At 35.5% G+C, this 22,501-nt stretch overlaps 1 protein-coding gene across 1 annotated transcript in view; it reads right to left on the reverse strand.

Moving 5' to 3' along the window:
• Positions 1 to 504: 504 nt before the first annotated feature.
• LOC140142286 (uncharacterized) overlaps positions 505 to 22,501 on the reverse strand; it is a 385,706-nt gene continuing 363,709 nt past the window's right edge. The window contains exons 25-29 of the mRNA XM_072164254.1: positions 11,173 to 11,270; positions 9,952 to 10,152; positions 5,528 to 5,623; positions 4,855 to 4,985; positions 505 to 1,855 (exon numbers count right to left, since the gene is read on the reverse strand). Of these exons, the coding sequence (XP_072020355.1) occupies positions 1,724 to 1,855; positions 4,855 to 4,985; positions 5,528 to 5,623; positions 9,952 to 10,152; positions 11,173 to 11,270 (658 nt within the window). The 3' untranslated portion in view covers positions 505 to 1,723. The remainder of the gene's footprint in view (positions 1,856 to 4,854; positions 4,986 to 5,527; positions 5,624 to 9,951; positions 10,153 to 11,172; positions 11,271 to 22,501) is intronic.

The following is a 22,501-nucleotide window of genomic DNA, read 5'->3' on the forward strand; positions in this document are numbered from 1 at the left end:
TTTATTATGGAAATTACATTACCGTAAAAACTCGATAGTTGGCATATGTGCTTACTATCGAATGCTTTTGAAAACATGAAATTGTACCAAAGTCCGGTGCTTTACCAACTGAGCTAATGGGGTGGAGACACACATTTGCAGGTTTACTTGTTCGTATATAACTATATGTATCGATGATTTGCTCAAAACCCTTTACACTTTTGTGGATGGGGCTCTTCATGTTTGCATGTTGTAAAAGCACTCAATAGTAAGCACATATGCTAACTATCGAGTTTTTATAGTATTGCTTTAATACAGGGTGAGTAAAAAAAAAAGTGCAATAGAGAAAAGAATCCATTTTTATTTAAGAACCGGTTTGAACCTTATAGGTTTTAAAACATTTTATAAATGATATATTCATTAGTTACCTTGTATGAAAAAACCAAGGAATTAGCATTTACGACACATTTGACTACCTATAGCGATACCCAATTTTAATGTTTGTCCAAGAAACATCTCAAATACGCGCAAATTGAAGTGGAGTGAATTATAAAATATCCAGTAAGTTGGACATACTGGGATTAAAAAAACTGGAGTGAGATGTTAAAAAGTTTGTTTGAACAGAAAAAAGAAATTAAAATAACACAAAAATCAACCTTATTTAAGTTAAAGTCAGTGTCAGAGCTGGTGCCTTTATCGTGCACTGTGTGCTCTCATTCAAAATACATGGTACCTCGTGGACAAATAATGAAATTGGGTATCGTAGCAAAAGGACTCATAAAAATTAAACGGTAGATGTGATTGACTTCAGTTTTTAACAACAGGTGACTATCGAGTGTGGCATTTATAGAAACTTTCAATAATTGGAAAGTGCAGAGTGGTTCTTACATAAATATTGGTTCTTTGCTCTATTGCACTTTTTTTTACTCACCCTGTACTTCCTGGTATATTTTGCTAAATCAGCCAATGATTTGAGAATATTTCTCAACCTATTTACCTAATAATTCAATCAGCCTATTGGAACATCAAATTCACTGTCATGCTCATACATGACATCTCACTCTGTTGTAATAAGTTGCATTACTGGTAATTTGAAGTGCCAGTGCAGGATTAGCTTACATGTGACATGTTCTACGCTTCATTCAACTTGTGATAGGTAACAAATATTTGGCTGTTTATGTACATATGTGACCCGATCTGATCCACTCAGGCCAAAGTTAGAAATGTTGAAAATTGAGTTACAACCATTACTAAATTGCTCAGTACCTATACTTACTGGTGTTGAATCCCCAGGTCTCTTGAATACTTGGTTGCAAAGTTATGAACCTTTTATATGTCCATTTTCTTATGTTTTTATGCTTTTCTCCTCACTTTTTGCCTATATCTCAGTATCATTATTACCGACTTTATTTTTAGCCTGATTGGATCTGATCTGGTCGCATGAAGTTCCAAATTGCTTCCGTGTATCGAACAGTTACACACAAGCATAAATCCATGTTTTTGAAAAAGGGGCCACTCAAATTTCTTTTGGAAAAATATTTCCAAATAAGGGGGTTGAAATTGCTCATTTTCCTCATCTGAACAGGTTTTCTATGTAGTCTCTCCTTTTTTGTCTCTTTTTGTTCCTTTTCTATTCCTGTTTACACAAACAATTTTGTTGTATAGAATATCAGCACATCTTCCTTTAACACGGCATACTCTGCATTCAAGGTCATGTCTGGTTTACATGTCACTTTCTTTTTGCTTATGTCTTGACAATTTTCCACTGCATTAGAGTACAGTCTGCTCCACCCACTGATAACACATGTTGGTTGTCTCCTATGAAGCGTACACAAGATGTTGCTGTGCTGTGGGCTGATACAGTATTGCTACTAGCCTGTAATGACAATAAAAATAAACATGGCTTAGTTGTGTTTTAACAAATTTAAAAAATATCTTTGCCCTTCCTCTGGATACTACAGGTATCGCCCTCATAGCACCTAAATAAAAAAATCAAAACTTGGTGACTGCTATGTGGCTGGTGAATTTCACATGGCCTGTTTTATTTAACCAGGTGCTCAAAATATGATTAAGTGTCCACTACACTTGATTGTATTGTACACTAATCTTACCTATTTTGTCACTTATTAATATGTAATGTCAAATTTGATTTTCCCACACTTATACCACCATAAAGTATGTATATCCAGCTGTGAATTGTGTTGTTTCAGTTGAAATCCAAAAACCTCAAAAGGAAAACATAACCTTAATCTCCCACATGTATGTATTAAAACTGGAATAGCCCATTGCTGGTCTCCTTTGCATTGTTGCACTTTTTGCATGCTATGACAAACACAATTGACTCCATCTGCTGATAGAAATCACCAGCTATCTACTGAAGGCAACAATCACCAGCTATCTACTGAAGATAGCAATCACCAGCTATCTACTGAAGATAGTATTCACCAGCTATCTACTGAAGATAGCATTCACCAGCTATCTACTGAAGATAGCAATCACCAGCTATCTACTGAAGATAGTATTCACCAGCTATCTACTGAAGATAGCATTCACCAGCTATCTACTGAAGATAGCCCTCCCCAACTATCTACTGAAGATAGCAATCACCGGCTATCTACTGAAGATAGTATTCACCAGCTATCTACTGAAGATAGCATTCACCAGCTATCTACTGAAGATAGCAATCACCAGCTATCTACTGAAGATAGCAATCACCAGCTAGCTACTGAAGATAGCATTCACTAGCCATCTACTGAAGATAGCCCTCCCCAACTATCTACTGAAGATAGCAATCACCAGCTATCTACTGAAAATAGCAATCACCAGCTATCTACTGAAGATATCATTCATCAGCTTCCTACTGAAGAAAGCATTCACCAGCTATCTACTGAAGATAGCTTTCACCAGCCATCTACTGAAGATAGCATTCACCAGCTGTCTACTGAAGATAGCAATCATCCACTATCTACTGAAGATAGCATTCACCAGCTATCTACTGAAGATAGCAATCACCAGCTATCTACTGAAGATAGCAATCACCAGCCATCTACTGAAGATAGCATTCACCAGCTGTCTACTGAAGATAGCTTTCACCAGCTGTCTACTGAAGATAACAATCACCAGCTATCTACTGAAGATAGCAATCACTGGCTATCTACTAAAGATAGCAATCACCTACTATCTACTGAAGATAGCAATCATCAGCTATCTACTGAAGATGGCAATCACCAGCTATCTACTGAAGATATTGCAATCAACTGCTATCGACTGAAGATAGCATTCAACCAGCTGTCTACTGAAGATATCATTCATCAGCTGTCTACTGAAAATAGCAATCACCAGCTATCTACTGAAGATAGCAATCACCAGCTATCTACTGAAGATAGCAATCACCAGCTATCTACTGAAGATAGCAATCACCAGCTATCTACTGAAGATAACAATCACCAGCTATCTACTGAAGATAGTATTCACCAGCTATCTACTGAAGATAACAATCACCAGCTATCTACTGAAGAAAGCATTCACCAGCTATCTACTGAAGATAGCATTCACCAGCTATCTACTGAAGATAGCAATCACCAGCTATCTTTAGAAGATATCAATCACCAGCTATCTACAAAATATAGCAATCACCAACTATCTACTGAAGATAGCAATCACCAGCTATCTACTGAAGATAGCAATCACCAGCTATCTACTGAAGATAACAATCACCAGCTATATACTGAATATAACAATCACCAGCTATCTACTAAAGATAACAATCACCAGCTATCTACAGAAGATAAAAATCACCAGCTATCTACTGAAAATAGTATTCACCAGCTATCTACAGAAGATAGCATTCACCAGCTATCTACTGAAGATAGCAATCACCAGCTATCTACTGAAGATAGCAATCACCAGCTATCTATAGAAGATAGCAATCACCGGCTATCTACTGAAGATAACAATCACCAGCTATCTACAGAAGATAGCAATCACCGGCTATCTACTGAAGATAACAATCACCAGCTATCTACAGAAGATAGCAATCACCAGCTATCTACTGAAGATAACAATCACCAGCTATCTACAGAAGATAGCAATCACCTGCTATCTACTGAAGATAGCAATCACCAGCTATCTACAGAAGATGGCAAATACCAGCTATCTACTGAAGATAGCAATCACCAGCTATCTACAGAAGATAGCAATCACCAGCTATATAATAATACAGTATTCTTGACCAGATCTAAATAATAGACTGAGATAAAGAGATTATACCCAAAGAGTACTGACTCAAAACTACCCGTAATGCTATGGTAAATCTGCCATATCTGTTTGTCACTCTTTGAGGGCAAATAGTGAACTACCAGCAAGAGCCCTAAATTAAACAATAATTTAAGTTCTGCGTGTTACATAAGTTTGTGCACTTGGTGCTTAGTGTTCATTTTTGGTCCAACATGTTACACTCAGAGCACAGGCAACAACACACTTTAAATCAAAGTTTGCTGGGTGCATAGCAAAATTATCCAGAGGTACAGGAGACTTGTCCTCATAAAATGAACTGTCAGTAAACAATAGAAAACAAAAGAATCCTTTATTGAAATATTGATTTTTGAAGATCAAGTGAGAGAGCAACCCTGACAAGTTATTATCATTTCAATATCATGATCCAGAAAATATGAATCTGGACATTTACGTATGAAGGGTACTGTTCATACGTAAGTTTAGTGAAATGGAACTTACGAACAATTTTGAGACTTACAAAGCTTCGTAAAGTTTAGTGAAATGGACCACAGGTCTCATTTGATCTCCATAAGCTACACCCAAACATGGCTAAGTCGGTATTCTTTGATTCTACCTCATTGGCCTAGATGTAAGACCTACCTCAGGTTTAACACATGGGTATCTGTAAATCATAATGTCTCCTGTACTGTCTCCAGCAACAAGTAATGCCTGGTCTCTACACCTGTCAGCTGTACTCAACATAGGACTCTCTGTTAAACTACCCCAGGCACCTACAAATGGAGTCAAAGGGCGTAAATATTTGCAATGAAGGAAGTTATAAATCAGGGAAATATAATAATTACAATAAAATTAAATGTGCAGCAATTACTAGTATTACATTAATTCAAAATTGCTGTAAATTTTGCCGATTTCATTTAGGTGTAAGTTAAGACATGTATAAAATTACAAATATGCCAAGAAAATTGTGTTTTAAAAAAATTGATCAATTTCATTTTCAAAATTATTGTGGCTTTACAGAAGGGATATCAATCAGTTACATTTATGTCATTGCGTCAAATTCATTTCAAAATGTTCAACGGTGCTCATTAGCTCAAAAACTACTGCTGATAAGCACTCTTCAGGAGCTTCTTAAAGTGGTCAAAAGTACAATTTTGATTTGATACTCCTATACAGGGCACTACCGATGTTGTTGACTGGTGTAGGTCCACAATTTTAAAGATATTTAGGGAGGCAAGAGGGGGCAGACTACTCACTGGGGGAATGGTAGCTCCCCCTTTCCCCATGGAAATCATGTGTATGTGGGTATAATTACCTGCTACATGGAATCCTGTCAAACAGTTATGTGACATCCATTTCTTGTTCTTTTGTTGCTTCACATCGTCCACCTGTTTACATGTAGTTACATTCCCTGTAAATAGTAAAACAAATTAATAAAAGTCTGAAATGAATCCAGCATAATAATAAAAGGGAACCTGATATTTATTTTATCACATTGTTGTTTGTGACCCTGAGAATAGACAAGCCTTTCAATTCCTCATTCGTGTTCATAATAAATTTCAATTTCTGACAATAAATTCAAGGGTAAAGAGTCAGAAAGCCTCAACTCACCATTACATGCTCCCAAAAAATGAGCATGAGGTTGCTAGGGCACTATAGGAGATACAGTCCATTAATCATGACAAAATTGAATAGAAAACAAACAACATTGTGGAGGAAATATTGATTTTTGAAGACCAAAGCAAGGAGCCAACTTTATGCTCATCTTGTGAGAGCTGGCCATATAATGTAGTAAGTTTAGGCTTTCTGGTTCTGAACCCTCAAAATGACATCTTATCCCTAAATTTGATCCCCCTCATGCCTGTCCTTAAAATTTACTCCCCAGTTCATCTTCAATATTTATTGGTCCCTAATTAATATAATCACTTTCAGTGGGGAAAGGTTCAGTCATCAATTCGAAGTATTATCTCAAAACATGATCCAAAAAGGGCTGATTTAACCATCATTGTTTTTTTTATTATTTCCCCTTCAATTTTTTTCATCATGCAATTGAAAAAAAAGAGTAGTTTGACAGGTTGTTTTGAACAATCAATCAGGTTAAGGCAGAGATATATAGGTAAACAAACATGTTTCGTTATGCCTTGTCAAATCAATTATGAAATCTATGATATTAATAATGTTACATCACATTCAAGTTGAAACCAGGGGAGGTTCTCAATTCTGACATGATCAAGGGGAATGAGTCACATGTCGACCCTGGTCAAAAATGAGTTTTACACATGTTTCTAAAAAAGACATTTAGAGCTTACAACTTTTCTTTGCGAAGTTAAGTCAATTTATCAATCGCTGAAAACAATATAAAACAAAAGAATTTAAACACTTTCTTTGCTAATATCTCAAAATCAATATTAGCGACATCCGCCTCATTCCCTTTGATCGTGTCACAATTTGGGATTGGGTAGGGATGTGCAGTTGGGATTCAGAAAACATACCCCATTATAACCCCAACATATACCAAATTGTAAATACTAAAAAAGATACCTAGAACACACTAATTTTCTGGCCACAATGACGGTAAATTCACCAAATGCTGGCCAATTTTCCTAAAAAAACAGTGAAGAATCTGCATTATTTTCAGATTTTTTGAGCAAATTAAAAAAAAAACACTCCATCCCTAAACCATTTTTTGGAAACTGCGACCCACAGTTATACCAAAAGCCTGAAAATACACCCCATATCTGCCACACATTTCCGTACCCACTTTTCCGCGAAGAGCCCCCCGGATTAGAAACAACATATAAAGTGCTATTCTTAGTGATCCATTTATGATGACAAACTTCGATTGCGAGCTATCTAAATGCCAAGGTCTCCATGTCTAGTGTGTGAAATTAAATCCTCGCACTGAACATTGGTGTGTCTAATCATGTGTGCATAGTAGTAAGGCCCAAAAAAAATAATTGTTTGTTTGTCCTCCACAGCTTTGAAAGAGGACGTGCGGGCGGGCGGATTTTTTTTTTAAAATTTTTTTTTCGGATTTGGCACATTCCTGGACTTAGCTAGAGCTAAATGCTACAATCATTCATGGTGACTTTAAAAAAACAACATTTTGATTCTTTAATATGCAGTTAAAGTTATAATTTGTGTTCATGTCATAGTATTTTGAAGTCACTAAATATAATAGATTATGACTTGAACACAAGTTATAACTTTGCATATTGAAGATACAAAATGTTTTTGTGGGGCTTTTTTAATTTTCAACCATGAAAGATCTTAGTATTTAGCTCTAGCTAGGTCCAGAGATACTCCAAATCTGAAAAAGAAAATTGAATTTTTTATTTATTAAAAAAAAAAAATAGAAAAAAAAAAAATATTGGTCAGGCCTTAAACTGAGGAGCGGGCGGTGGAGGACAAACAAACAACTTTTTTTTTTGCCTAACCAGGAGTAGTGTAGTACCCAGGAATAGTACAGAACATTAGTGTATGTGCTCCAGTAAACAACAGACCAATTAAGCCAAATAAAATTAACATGATAATCAGGCATCTGTTACACTAGAATACCATAAAAGAATCAAAATTCAGATTTATGCATTTTTTGGAACAAACATATGGTTTAATGAACCGAACAAATGCGAAAAGTGAAAACAATCTGGTATAAAGACAAATCTGGCATGAAAATAAAGGTTGGTATAAGGTATGTACACATTTTTATTATTGTGGGAGTGACTTTGTGGAATTCAGAAACCATGGCTAATAATATATCTGACTGTGCGAGCTTTGATGGAAGTATTTGCAATGTTTTATTAATAGGAGTTATATTACATTGTATTAAGATCAAATTTGTGTAATTTATAATTGTTGATTGTTTTTTGGAGCAGTTAGACAAAATATCTCATCAATTTGGAAAAAAATAATATTCTATGAAGATTTGTGTTTTGGTGTAAAACCATAAATAAAGGCATATTTCAAGACTATTAAAGTTGAAAATAACTTCCTTGTGATATTTTTGGAAACATTTTGAGGCTTTTTTAGAGTTACTAATTTGGTCAATAATATAGTAGTGTGGAACCTTAAAGGTTAACTCTATATATATCAGTTTGTGTCTACAAAATGAAAATCTTAGCTCATATAGAATAAGACATGCTATATCATGCATACATAAATTCTAGACAGTTTAATATTCTCACCATCACTCATGCTATGGAAAAAATTACTAGGAAGCATTTGATATTTTGTTACCATCTCAACTATGTACAATGCTGTGTGCACAAAAAGTATCCGTACACTTAAAACAAAAACCAACATCGCAAAGACATTCAACCCAAATTCTCAAATAAAGTTATCAAAAGATGGATAATTTTGTTCTGCCCAGCCCATTTTGATACCACATTCGGCACAATATGACTATATTTCCCAATTTATGTCAATTTCAATGGAAAAAGAGATCATTTCATAAGTGACAAATGTAGGATATTTCCTCATTCAGGGTAATTCTCACCAGCTACTGTAACAGGCTTATTATAGCATGACGAATCAACACTTACTCTTCATACTCATAAATATTACCATGTTTCTAGAGAAAAGTCTTTGTAAATTTTGTCTCTTTTGAAATGCTCTCTTTTTTCATTCAAATCAGTATTATTTGGGAAAATAAAGTCGCAATATGCTGAATGAGGTATCAACATATACAGAAACAGATTCTCCATCTATTAAAGGAGGATTTCGTGATCATAGCAACCTATTTTTATGACATTTGTCAGTAGATATCCACGAAAAAGCTTATTCCCAAAATTTGAGTTGATTCCGATTTTGCATTTGCGAGTTATGCATGATTATGTGTATTACACTGCCCCATAGGCCACTGTTGTAATTTCGTTCTGGTGTACCAGAACAAAATTCAAATTTGACGATATTTTTGCAAAATGAATTAATCTGCAAGAAATTTTGGTACATAAACATTATGTAGCCAGAGGTTTCCAGTAGTATAAAATCTCAACTTTTTTGAAAAAAAAGTGGGAGGATGAGGCTGTGGATCACGAAATGCCCTTTTAACTACTTTATTTGGTAAGAGTATGGATACTTTTTATGCACAGTTTACGTTATATACTATTCATCTTTAGCCAGACCCAGTAATTATGTGTATCTTGTTGCCAGTTTCTTCTTGCAACTTGGAGTCATTTTGTGATTTTGATATACCCTTTATATATTGCAAGTCCCTACCCTGGACCGCATCTGGTCTCATTATTTGTTTGTAATAAGCTTATCCGACTAGTAATAGTATACAAAGTAAAACCTGGTAACAACAGCAGAGTGTCATGCATTGGTCATATAGGAGCTGGAATTAATAGTGATTTGTTTTTGATTTGCCTCATTTATTTGGATCAAAATTAAAAGGGGGTGAAAACTACAACATTTTGTGGAAATGTGACAATACTGCTTTAATTTTTGTACCATGCTGCACATCAATTTATAAAAGCCCCTGAAGTAGCTCAAAAAAGTAATATACCGTAAACGTTTGCCTAATGGCGCACCTGGACTCCTTTACGTATTGGTAAATTTCATGTACAAATAGCGAGCTCCCTCCTCTAAAAATCCTGGTGGGATTTAAACCGGATTTTTATCGGAGGGCACTTTTAGTTTGTGTCTAAAATTCCAGTTATATCAAAGGAGCCCATAGCACCATTAGGTGAGCGTTTACGGCATGTAGCACATTACATAACATAATAAAAGATAAAAACTTACATATTGAATATTCAAAGGTGGCAGTACTACTCCGCAAGAGATAGCCAAGCCCCTCCTCCTTCTCAACTGACCAATCAAAACCTGTAATTGCACCTGTGTGACCTTTGCACTTCCCTATTAGCTGAGAGTTTTTGCCATCATTAGATATGCGCATAATATTAATGATACTGTCAGTAGAACCTATTGCAACCATGTCACCATCTGAAGAGAAGAGGACAAGCAAAAAATACTTTAAGATGTACATGTATACTGTTTTCATATTGCTGAGGTGTTTAGTCCAATACCGTATTTCGTCAAATAGTCACCCCCCCACCACTTTTTTCAACCAAGATGTTTCAAAAATGCCGATATTTCCATGCTATCTTGTGTAGTAAGCTTACCAAGTTGCGCACATGGTCCATAATAGCGTCAATAATTGGCGAAAATCTGGATCAGAAACCCGGAAGTGAGCCAGAAGTCAGTGTTTCTAGTTCATAGTTTGTCATTTTAACATGTGTTTTTACTTTACCTAATGATTTTAACGGGAATTATCGTTCTAAAATTGACCTTGAATAAACGTCCCCCTTGGGAAAATGTAACGCCTTTGGGGGCGTTTATTTGCCGAAATACGGTATGTTAGGAAAATATTTCTACTGGTAACCCCATGTTGACATTGGCTGAAGGGTAAAAATTGGTACAATTTTTTGTCCACCATTTTTATTTTCTCAGGAGACTTTACCATTTGTGACACGATCAAGGGAAATGAGTCGGATGTCGCTAATATTGATTTTGAGATATCGGCAAGGAAAGTGTTAAAATTCTTTTGTTTTATATTGTTTTCAGCGACTGATAAATTCACGTAACTTCACAAAGAAAAGGCATATCAACATGGGGTTTTCACTTTCTGAAAGCTCTAAATGTCCTCTTTAGAAACATGTGTAAAACTCATTTTCGACCAGGGCCGACATGTGACTCACTCCCCTTGATCATGTCACATTTGTCAGGTCATCTAGTAGACTTATTTACCAGTCGTTTTTGTTATCCTATATAGCTACAGGTCGCACATTGAAAAGTGAACTTCAATGTATGAGGTGCGTAACTCCAGCCAAGATTGTGTTGTTTTTCCCCGATCACTGGTTCAGTATCTAAAAATCGGATGTGAACCTCTGATGGTACCAAAGTGTTACAAGATTTCTCAAATGTTCTACTTTCTGTTCAATTTTTTCTACACAAATGTCTCACCTGGTGAAAATTTGATGCAAGTGATGGGTGCCTTGCCCAGTTTGATATTGCACTCTTCTACAATCTCATCGTTGTTTTTAATACTCAATATCACCAAACTGAAAAAACAAAAAACATAATAATTCATTCAAGCAATATTTAATATAACATTTGTTGAAGAGGGCGCCTTCAATATTTGTTAAAATTCAGATTTTTACACAAATGTAATGTATTTTAACTAACATACCTTGCAAAAATCCAGGCTATAAGGCTATATTGCGCTGTATTGTATCTTTTAAAATGTCTTACTCCAGTCTACCTGTATCTCGGAGAGCTGATACTGGCTGTGATGATTATTGTATGTAGACTGATGAGGGTTCTGCTCTCTTTTTAGAGGTGTGTCCCTGACTGATGCTAAATAACTTATAAGGTGTGTCTTTGGCTAAAGTGGTCAAAATTAATATAAATCTGTGTTTCTTTATATATCGTTTCAGACCACCACTGCAGTCAGGGTTTTCGAGCCAGAGCAATCCTGGAAATATCCACTTGTCTATAGACTTGTTTCATTCAATAAATAAAATAAATTTTGATATTTACATAGCGCCTTACCACGGATCACAGAGTGTTCAAAGGGCTGTAATTTTGCTGCCATGTTGAATCATCACAATCAACATCAACTAGGCATTGTGCAGCCAGAATAGCGCAAACCTATCCGCACTTAGATTGTAAAATCCACCATTTATCTGTGCAGCTCCCCAAATTCCATTGGGTGAAGGAGGTTTTTGTTAACCAAACAACTAATCACAGATTTTTTGAAAGCAGGAGGAAACCGGAGATCCTGGAGAAAACCTGCAAGAGCGAGCATGGAATCGGGATAAACCAAGTGCACATGAGTCCTTGGGCTGCGCCGGGGCTTGAACCTGGGACCTCAGTGGTGCAAAGCGAGGGAACTACCGCTGCGCTAACTCGCCCTCATTATTGCTACTGTACCAGTTAAAGTTGCATAACTTCATAATTAACTTTTAATTAAAATGCACAAGTAATGTGTATAACCAATTCCATACAAGGACGGTTCTTTTATAGCTAGTAATTAAAATCACATTGTGAAAACAGCTAATATTAGACCCCGTTTAGACTAGGGAAAAGTCGTACTTCAACAACAACTTTTTTGAAGTCAAGTTCAGTCGAATTCAGGTCTAAACACAGTCGTTGTTCAAGTACGACCGAAGTCGAGTTCAAAAGTCGTTGTTCAACAATGCTCCCGAGGTTCATTAAGTCGAATTCAATTTGACTTTGTCGTGGTTGAAGTGCGACTTTTCCTGGTCTAAACAGTCAGTCGAATTGAATTCGACTTTTTCATGCGTATCGCTGACCTGGCGATTTCCGGTCCGTCGATTTGTCGCTAAGCAACGGCACTGTGATATCGCTAAACAACAGCTGTTCTTGTGTATTTTCGTACATGTGCAGCATACTGTAGTGAGTGTACATCCAATTTTGACTCCAAACTCCAAAGTAAATCCACAAAAATGGCCAATTTTATCGCGGTGTTAGTTCATCTGAAATAATCCTCAACTTTAATTTAGGGTAAATGGCTCAAAGTATCATCTCATAACTCGGATGCAAATGGGGCAAAGGGAGGAAATGGAGTTCATAAAGCAAGGTCATAAAAGTTTACGTGGCCTGAATTCTGTGAGCCGCCCACGAATGAATTTTATACGAACTATGACGTCACAAGTTGAGCAGTGACGCGTTCTGCACATGATCAGAATGAGGAAAATATGTGTTAAAAATTCAATATGGCGACGTACTCAAAACGTTTCTACCGGAAAGTTAACGCTGACTTTTATCTCAATTTTACTACTTTGCATGTAGATTTTTTGTTTAAAAAGTAAACAGGCATTTAAAATAAAATATAATGAATTATAATCTTAGGTTTGAAAAAAAAAATACTGGATGATAGAGGGCGTAAATAGTCGTAATCGAATTCAACAGAGTCAAATTTGTTCGGGCGCATAGTGTAAACACCCACTAAAAACCACAAACACAAATTAATTTATGTTAATCCTCTGTCTTAATCGAATTCGATGTCGAATTTCAATTCGACTTTTCTCTAGTCTTAACGGGGTCTTAATATCCACATTCATAATTAACACACAATAAATTAGTTTCTTGTCAATACTGTCAACATTGTCATGTTGAACCAGACTAAACCATGGGAATATGCAGAGGAAAATGGCAGAACATGACCATGACATAGCCTAAAACGACCACTTGGTAATACTGATCGCACCATCAGTGGCAGTGCCACCAGGGGGCACGGGGGAAAATTCCTCCCGTCAGAACTCTTGCCCCTCCCAGTAAAAACCCAAAATTATGAAAATGTCCACTTGCGGCAATTTTGCCCACTTGCCCGCTTGTACAGCAGTAACGCATTGTAACAATCCATGCATTTCAAATCAACAATTGAAAAAAAATGCATTTTGAATGTGCTCTTGGGATAGTCCACAGGTGCTTGTTTTTGAATTGCAAAATGACTAACTGAAAATTACTTGGCCATGCCGTCAATACTGACTGTGTTTTGATTTGCAACTATTGAAAATGCACCAAATACTGGTATCAATCTTTGTCAATTTAGAGCTTTGGCATGTAGTATCAAATTGGAGCTACCAAGATGCTGCGCATGATTGTGTTTAAAGTATCATACCATGAGCAGGTTTAGATTTATGACGGGTTAGTGGTTACATACATTTGTTTTTGTGTTGTATTTATTAAGAAGTACACTGCAGTGATTTAGTAGGCTAAAACTGGGAAAATATGGCTTTGCCACTGCCATCCCACTCGCCTTAACATAACCAACCATACTGTTTGAAACACTTATGTTAACATGGCCAAAATATCCTCACTAGATGCAATAGTATGGGTGTCTTGGCTGGGTTTTTTCTCTTTTAATTATGACACCTATTGACACCAAACCGTGTCAAATCAAAGTTAATTAATTAATTCAATCAAAGTTAATTAAATTTTACAGATTGCACACCTGAACTGAAAGAATGAATATTTGGGTTATATGAAAATGGTATCATACTAATATTGAATGCTTATTAAAACTCAAATCTGGTTAAAACAGAATCCGACCCTCAGTAGAAACACGCTGATTCTTTTATTTTCCGGGGAAAATCAAGCAAACATTGCCTCACACCGCCCCTGCCAACGCCCTATCCCCCATTTTTGGGGGAAAGCCTCGGGATGAGAAAATGCACAAGAGAGGTGGGGGTAAAGGTCCCGGACGGCTTACCGGACTAGCCAGCTCCATCTACACAAATTGACCAGAATTGCCCTGTGCATCTTCTTTTTTAGACTGCTAAACCCTCAATAGTTTGGGGCAAAATAGTATGACTGCAAATTGCCCTGTAATAACACAACATAACCTTCATTTTGGGCTATGTGCTCCGTGCGTAAACAATAATTCAAATAAATGGATTGGCATTTTAAATGAAAACCTACCCTTCTAAGTATAAAATCCAAACATTTTGTTGTGTGATTATTACATTTTACAGAGATTGCAATTTCATGTAATTGTAGGCACCTGTTTGCTTTTTATGCTATTTTGCTGAGTGTTTCATGTTTGAATTCTGATTAACATTATTTAAACATAATACAATAACATTAATGACATTAGTGAACCTGGTGTGTACTTTCATCAAGCTGTGGGTAATTAAAAATAATGACAAGTTAATTAAATGAATTTTTTTTAAATGAATTTACATTTACCATTCTAAATAACTCGAACCAATTTCTTTTCTAATTAACATTTTATAAAAACAATAGTGAACCAGGCGTGTACGTGTACTTTCAACAAGTGAATTGACATTTAAATGAAAGCCTATCAAAAAACAACAAGTTGTCCTTACGACATATGGTATTACGCTGTGCCAACATTTGGAAAAAATTAGACTGACCATCCGGACCGGCTCTAACCCAACAACAACAACAACAACAACAACAACAACAACAACAACAACAACAACAACAACAACAACAACAACAACAACAACATACTTATATAGCATGCAACACCAAAAAGGCCTCTAGGCGCTTTACAAAAGTTAAAACTTATGACTACCACCTAAAAAGTACATCTGAAAAAAATTTAAAACCAGAAAATTATACACAAAAGCAGCAAAAATATTTACAATGGATTGTCAAACAAATAAGTCTTTAAAGTCTCTTGAAGATGGCGATACTGCCCACTTTCTGGATGCCTGCAGGCAGCTTGTTCCACAAAGTTAGCGTGATGACGGAGAATGCCCTTTCACCGTAGTAGGCCGTCGAAACCTCACGACTGGGCGACACATTAATAAGAAGAAGTTTTGAGATAGACCGAAGAATGCCTTGGGGAACATGAACTTTGATGAGATCAGAGATGTAAGATGGTGCCATACCATGGAGAGACTTATATGTGAGGAGAAGAAGTTTGAAGACGATACAATCCTTGATTGGAAGCCAGTGAAGCCAACTGAGCCAAATATGGGTCAGAGAGAGAGAAGAGCAGTGATGTTATTATCTATTCTGTTGTGGGTTGAAATCATGGGCAGTCGTTTCTTTATTGCATGAAATCAACAGAGTTAAATGCTTATGCAAAATTGTCAACACCCATCGCACCATTCATTACTCCACTGCAACCATCATACTATGGGAAGGGGCAAGATGCATCCCAGGTTAGACATACAGAGACAAATTTTACAAACATTTGCGATAATTAGCATTTAATTTTGGTCTGTTTTTGACCTAAATTTACCTTATTTTTTGCCCATTTTATAATTAAAATATGATTTTTTTTTGCGCTTTATGCGCATTTGTCTCAGTAAAGCCATTTTCATAGCATGTCAGTGGGACCTTGCAATTCTGGTCCCTCGGTAAAAATCAGAGATTCCATCTAAGTTATAAATCATGAATGAGTGCTGGGGCAGCTCTTTTACATAAAACTGTAACATCAATACTAAAGTAGAGAAATTAGCTACATGTATTTAAATGGAGCTTCAACTGTTTTCCTCGTTTTTTTGTGAAATTTTTAATTTCAAAAATACCTAATGACAATTTTAAGGACTCATCCCTCACTTTTAAGCAATTTATTCACAACTTTTGATTTTTTTACACTTTCAGTGAGATCACTGAATGGGACTCTAACTAAATACTTGAGGATCAGTTTCAAGACAAGACAAAACAACTTTCTGAAAAACCAATTTGAAATAAATTGCGATTGATTTATTCATTAATATGGTGCATGATTAATTGGCTATAGAGGTATGCATTAAAATATACTTCTACCTTCATTTTTAAAGAAACATAAACACAGTCCTTATGTTTGGAAAATGACAGAATGGCAGTAACAGTATAAACCTAGCGGAAAAATGTGGGAAAATATTGGAAAATCCAAAAATAATATATTTTGATCATAAAATCAGTATTCTAAAGATACAAAGACAATTTGGGGCCAAAATAACAAATAAAAGCAAGTGACTTTTTTACATCGTCTCTTTCTGTTCTCTAATAATTCTTTACGATGGAGAAGGGATTTAAATCAACTCTTAAAACATATCATAAAATCAGTATTTTCTAAAAGCTATAAAGATTATTTGGTGCCAAATAAATCTGATTGAAATGATGATTTAGTCTATTATATGAAATCACTGTGCTCATAATTAGAATATGTTTTGAGAGAAAAGTCTATGTAAACTTTTGTCACTTTTGAAATAATCTCTTTTTCATTCAAATTTCAAGTTGTGAAAATAAAATTGCACCGTGCTGAATAAGGTATCAAAATATGCAAAACAAACAACTTCATCTATTGACTACTTCATTTGGTAATTTAGATTTAGTGTCTTTGCTATGTTTTAAGTGTACGGGTGATTTGTGTGCGCAGTATAGGTTATTTTGTACACATCGCTATGGGCCTGGCATTTACTAGCATGGAACCTGTAAACTATAAAATTTATTACATATCATAACTGATATAGAACAGTAATCGTAGGCTATTTAAATAAAGGCACTTAATTTAATGCCCACATGACCAGATGGGCGCTGACATTATAGCTTGTAGACAGGAAGTCTGGTAACGTGATCTTTGGCACATCAGGTGGTCTTCCTGTGTATTTCAATTGGAAATGAGCCATGCATGTCCAGATTTTCTAGCAAATTTGTCGATTTTTTTCAACTTTGCAGTATTATTGTAAAAGTTTCCATCATTCTGGTCTTACTCATAATCTGGTGGCCCAGCTTGAGAAAATTCTGAGACGTGTTTGCAATACATCCTTGGTAGAAAGTATACTACCTATGCAGATTCCTTAGCTACCCTTGAACTTCATTCGTTGTCTGAGAAGAGACAAAACATCTGCAAGGAATTTGCCCTGAAAGCAAGCACGTCTGTGAGGTTCTCACCCTGGTTTCCACCTAGTAAGTATCACTCCCACATGACTCTCAGAAGACAACCAAAATTTGACTCTTTCAGATGTAGGACCAACAGATTTCAGAATAGTCCCCTACCATTTCTCACCAACCTCCTAAAAGCAACGTAGTTGTTTTTTTCTTGCCAGTCATTGTTCCAAATCCAGTCAAGTACAATTCTAATGTGTCTTACCGTATTTAGTCAAATAAACGCCCAGGGGCGTTACATTTTCCCAAGGGGGGGGCGTTTATTCAAGGTCAATTTTAGAACGATAATTCACGTTAAAATCATTAGGTAAACTAAAAACACACGCTAAAATGATGAACTAGAAACACTGACTTCTGGCTCACTTCCGGGTTTCTGATCCAGATTTTCGCCAATTATTGACGCTTATTATGGACCATAAAGCTAACTTGGTAAGCTTACTACACAAGATAGCATGGAAATATCAGAATTTTTTTTTTTTTTGGGTTGAAAAAAGTGGTGGAGGCGTTTATTTGGGGGGGGGCGACTATTTGACGAAATACGGTATTTATTTTCATGTTTTAAATGTTTGAGTGTTTTAATTATAATATATGTATTTTTCATAATGCTATTTTTAATGTAAATGTCATGCAATTCAGCCGTTGGCTGCTATGTGATTTGTTAATAAATATACAATATACAATATATACAATATACATCATTAACTTAGTTGGTATACCTTTTTCCACAAGTGCTGACTTTTAATATAGGAAATTCAATTACGCCCCAGCAAACACAAAAACGTTTTAAAAACATTTTAAATAAGTTATATTTTGGCTTTTGGTTTAGGTAAAAACGTTTTAATAACATTAAAATGTCGGGTTATATAAAGGTCATGATAACATTTTAAAACGCGTTTTGTATGAATACACACTACAACAATATTTTTAAATGTTTTCAAAAAATGTTATTGTAAACTATTTTTGCAAACAGTTTTGCCAAATATTGTGTCAATACTTAAATAACATTATGTTAAAATATTTGAACCCAGCAAACACAGAAATGTTCTTAAAATGTTTTTTCAAAACCTTTTAATAACATTTAAATGTCGGGTTATATAAAGGTCATGAAAACGTTTTTAAAACGTTATTGAAAATATTTTGGGCAAACATTTTTCTCAAAATATTTTTTCAACCCCAAAATAACATTCTGTTTAGAATGTTTTGTATCAAGTTTTCAAGAATGTTTTTGGAATGTTATTAAAACGTTTTTTATACCCTTTATATAACCCGACATTTAAACGTTTTATGTAAAATATTTTTGTTTGCTGAGCAGTAGATTATCAAAAAATGTTTTTTAAGGTTATGAAAACGTTTTATACTCTTAATATACCCATTATATAACCTGACATTTAAACGTTTTCTGACAACCTTTTAGAACCTTTTGCGAATTATGTCGAAAACGTTTTGTGTTTGCTGGGTCAGTGATACCATAACTGTCAACAAAAGTGGTTCAAAATGACACTATTAACACCCTGGACACTACTGGTCATCTAACAGCATTTCTGATTGGTTGATAACTTGAAATGCTCATTTCAATTGCCAATTATAACCAGGCTTCAAACTATTTATGGTCAACTTGCATTTGCAGATGATCGTATCAATACCCTCCTTGATTGGTTCAAAATTGGACACAATATTCATTTTGGCCAATCGGCAGGTAGTTCTCATTGGGTTAAAATGTAGCCAATACTTACATAACCAGCTGGCCTAGACCATTAAAACAATTGACTAAATAAAATTATGGTGCCGCTATAAAACAAAACTACCAAGTATATAATTACTCTGGCGACAAATCCCTTCATACAAACAGATAGGAATTTTTCAGACAAATATCATCCAAGTAACTTAACAATTCTATCTATATCCAAACTATAAAATATTAAAGCATTCTGATGTTTTTATATATTAAGAAGAACTAAAGTTTGAAAGTATTGACAAACAGAAAAAAATAATAATTAAACTCTTACAATAACATTACTGTCCTATTGGTCATTTTCCATACATGCTGTCTATACCCCATTCCAGAAAAATACAGCACTAATTTTTTTGGATTAAAAAAAGTATTAACATTATAAATGTTATGCATTCTAATTTTTGGAATACACATTTTCCAATCTTTTTCATAACCAATTAGCAAAAATAACATATTATATTAAAATTATGAGCTAACTCTTACCCTATACTCAAGATTTTGAATGCTTAGACTTGTGCCAAGTCTTATAATTTTGTGACTACAATTGTAAGAAAACATGCAAAATTGCATGTTTTTGAACCATTTTCCCTCAAATTGCAAAAATATTAAAATTAAGCCATGTTAGATTGTTTTATTGCCAGTTAGAACTAACTAAATGATTAGGATTTAGCTAGCTATGTTTCATTTGGCAAAACAGGATAATATTTTTTTAATCCGAAAGACACGGTAAAACAGCAATGCTATTTGAAAATCAATCTTTGTTTTGTTTTACAATTTTGTTTACTTTATACAGTCTATAATATCGAATTGATTAATTCGAATTAAACAATTCATTGATGAATAGCACTGGGTAGTAGCCATTACTGCCAGCAGACAGGAAGTCTAGAAAGTTGACCTCAACGCTGTAGGTGGTCTTCCTGTACTTTTGACTATCCGTCGATGGATTTTTATTTCCGTCGGTAGATATTTTTAAAATTAAGTTTTTCATAACATATTAAAAAGGCAGAGACTCCTGATGTATAATAAATTAGCTAGGCGCTGCCCATGGCCACACGATGAATTGTTTAATTCGAATTAATCAATTCGATATTATAGACTGTTATATGGTGTGACAAACTTAACACATACTGTGAGCTGGCAATCTCACGCAGGACACCTATCGTGACGCTTAAAGTTGATCGCGCATGCCGGCAGGTTATTTGCGTTTGGGCATGGATGATTAGAATGCTGCACCCAATCGATTGAGCGGTTGAAGATCTATAGTCAAACTGATTTCAATGAATTGCATGAATTTGCTTAGAATTGTACTGGGGTTAGGGGATGGGAAATATCAGATGTCATATTGTTATGCTGGCAACATTCATCCTTGTTTTCATAGTTGTTAAAATTGTGCTCATGTTAGCAGATTGTCTCGGTCCCAGCCGGTTTGTGTTCCTCCGTCACTAAACAAACCATCTGGCGACAACCCCGAAATGACGATCGCTGATTGGTTAATGAATTTCTAAATAAAAAGGTTTTCAATTGGCTATGGAACCCATATGGCTGATGAATTAGGGCGTGACTTGTGTAAGTGACACTAACATCATATTTTGCAGATACCGCATTATAACCGCAAATGCATTATGCATACGTACGCTAGCTTGCACCCACTGAGGCGCCAATCATCTGATATCGCCTTTCATGTCAATGACTCGCAGCACGTACTCCCCGGAGTATTCATATACATTGTGTTGACTTATATCGCTGCATGTCCATCAACTGAGTTCTATATTCTACTGAGTTAATTCAGCCAATCAGGATCGACGTACTATGAGCTTGTCGCCAGACGGTTTGTTTAGTGACGACGGAGCACAAATCGGCTGGGACCGAGACTAGTTAGCAGAAACCTCTACCCTTATCAATATAGATGGCACATCTGTTAGCAGGGAATATATAGGATTGGGAATTGTCAGCTATATAAAAGTAATAAACTATGGAAGCTGCCATAACCCTGCAGCATCCCATAGCGTGCAAACTTGGTTGGTCCGCATTTCGCTGTCAGACCCCTGCTGTTAGCTATATTCAATGTATAGCTGTTCAGAAATGTATGTAGTGGTGTGTTATGTCATGCAGATAGAGGGCAGCATTATAGATCAATTTATGATAGTGATATCTGCATGACATGATCTCTTTTTATAGAATTGGTGTTTAGAGTTTGATAATTTTCAGAAAAATCAGAAACTCCAACAAAAAACAATGATTCTCCAATTCCCTTTGATATAATTTGTGATGTGATCCTGGCCCCAACTCGAACACAAAAGTTGGCAACCATGAGAGTTACTAAATAGTGCGGAAAAGGGGCAATTTTTTTACCAGTAGCAAGGACCACGAAATTGGCATAATATGGGGTATTTAATTTGCACTCATTGCACTGTCCGTGAAATTTGACTGTGAAATCAGCTAAATAGGGGTTACTTAATTTGCACTGTCCGCGAAAATTGGAAAAAAGAAGTATTTGGGAAATCCAGTAATTTTATGTCAATATTTAGTGCCATTGAAAAGGGGTGCTTGAAATTCTAGTCAGTGTTTCAAAATCTAGTCATTGAAAACCACAAAAAATGGGTTGTTTTTGGTCAAATTTTGTCCTCGATTTTTTTCATGAAAAAGGGGGGGGGGGGTAAATTTGATGAAAAATCATTGCAAAGGAGGTCTTTGAAAAATTTGGTAACTCTCATGGTTGCCAACTTTTGTGTTGAGTTGGGGGCCGGGTATGTGACCAAGCAAAATCAGTCAGATGTTGGGAAAATTGAATTTGAGATATATATAACCAATAATAGTATTCAACACCCTTTTCTACTTTATTGTTCTGAGCAAATATGATATGATTTGATATGATATGATATGATTTTCTTGAGCTTTGTGGTATGTAATGGCTGATTTGTGCTGTTCTGTGGTTGATTCTTTTCTGTTTGCTCTCGTGAACTTTCTTTCAGCAATTGTTTCAGTGTCCTTTTTGTGTTCTTTTAGTCTTGTTCCAAACATCATCATGCAGATGATATCATAGAATGGGAAGGGGCAACAATCCTTGACAAGGACTCAAATGCTTTCAGCAGGAGAATCAGGGAAGTAATCAACATTGGTAAAAAGGGGGCCAAAGCAATCAACCGTGACCAATGTCTTGTATCTCTTGATTATATATATGATCCA

The sequence above is a fragment of the Amphiura filiformis genome, chromosome 20, assembly GCF_039555335.1.
Source record: "Amphiura filiformis chromosome 20, Afil_fr2py, whole genome shotgun sequence".
Classification (NCBI taxonomy): domain Eukaryota; kingdom Metazoa; phylum Echinodermata; class Ophiuroidea; order Amphilepidida; family Amphiuridae; genus Amphiura; species Amphiura filiformis.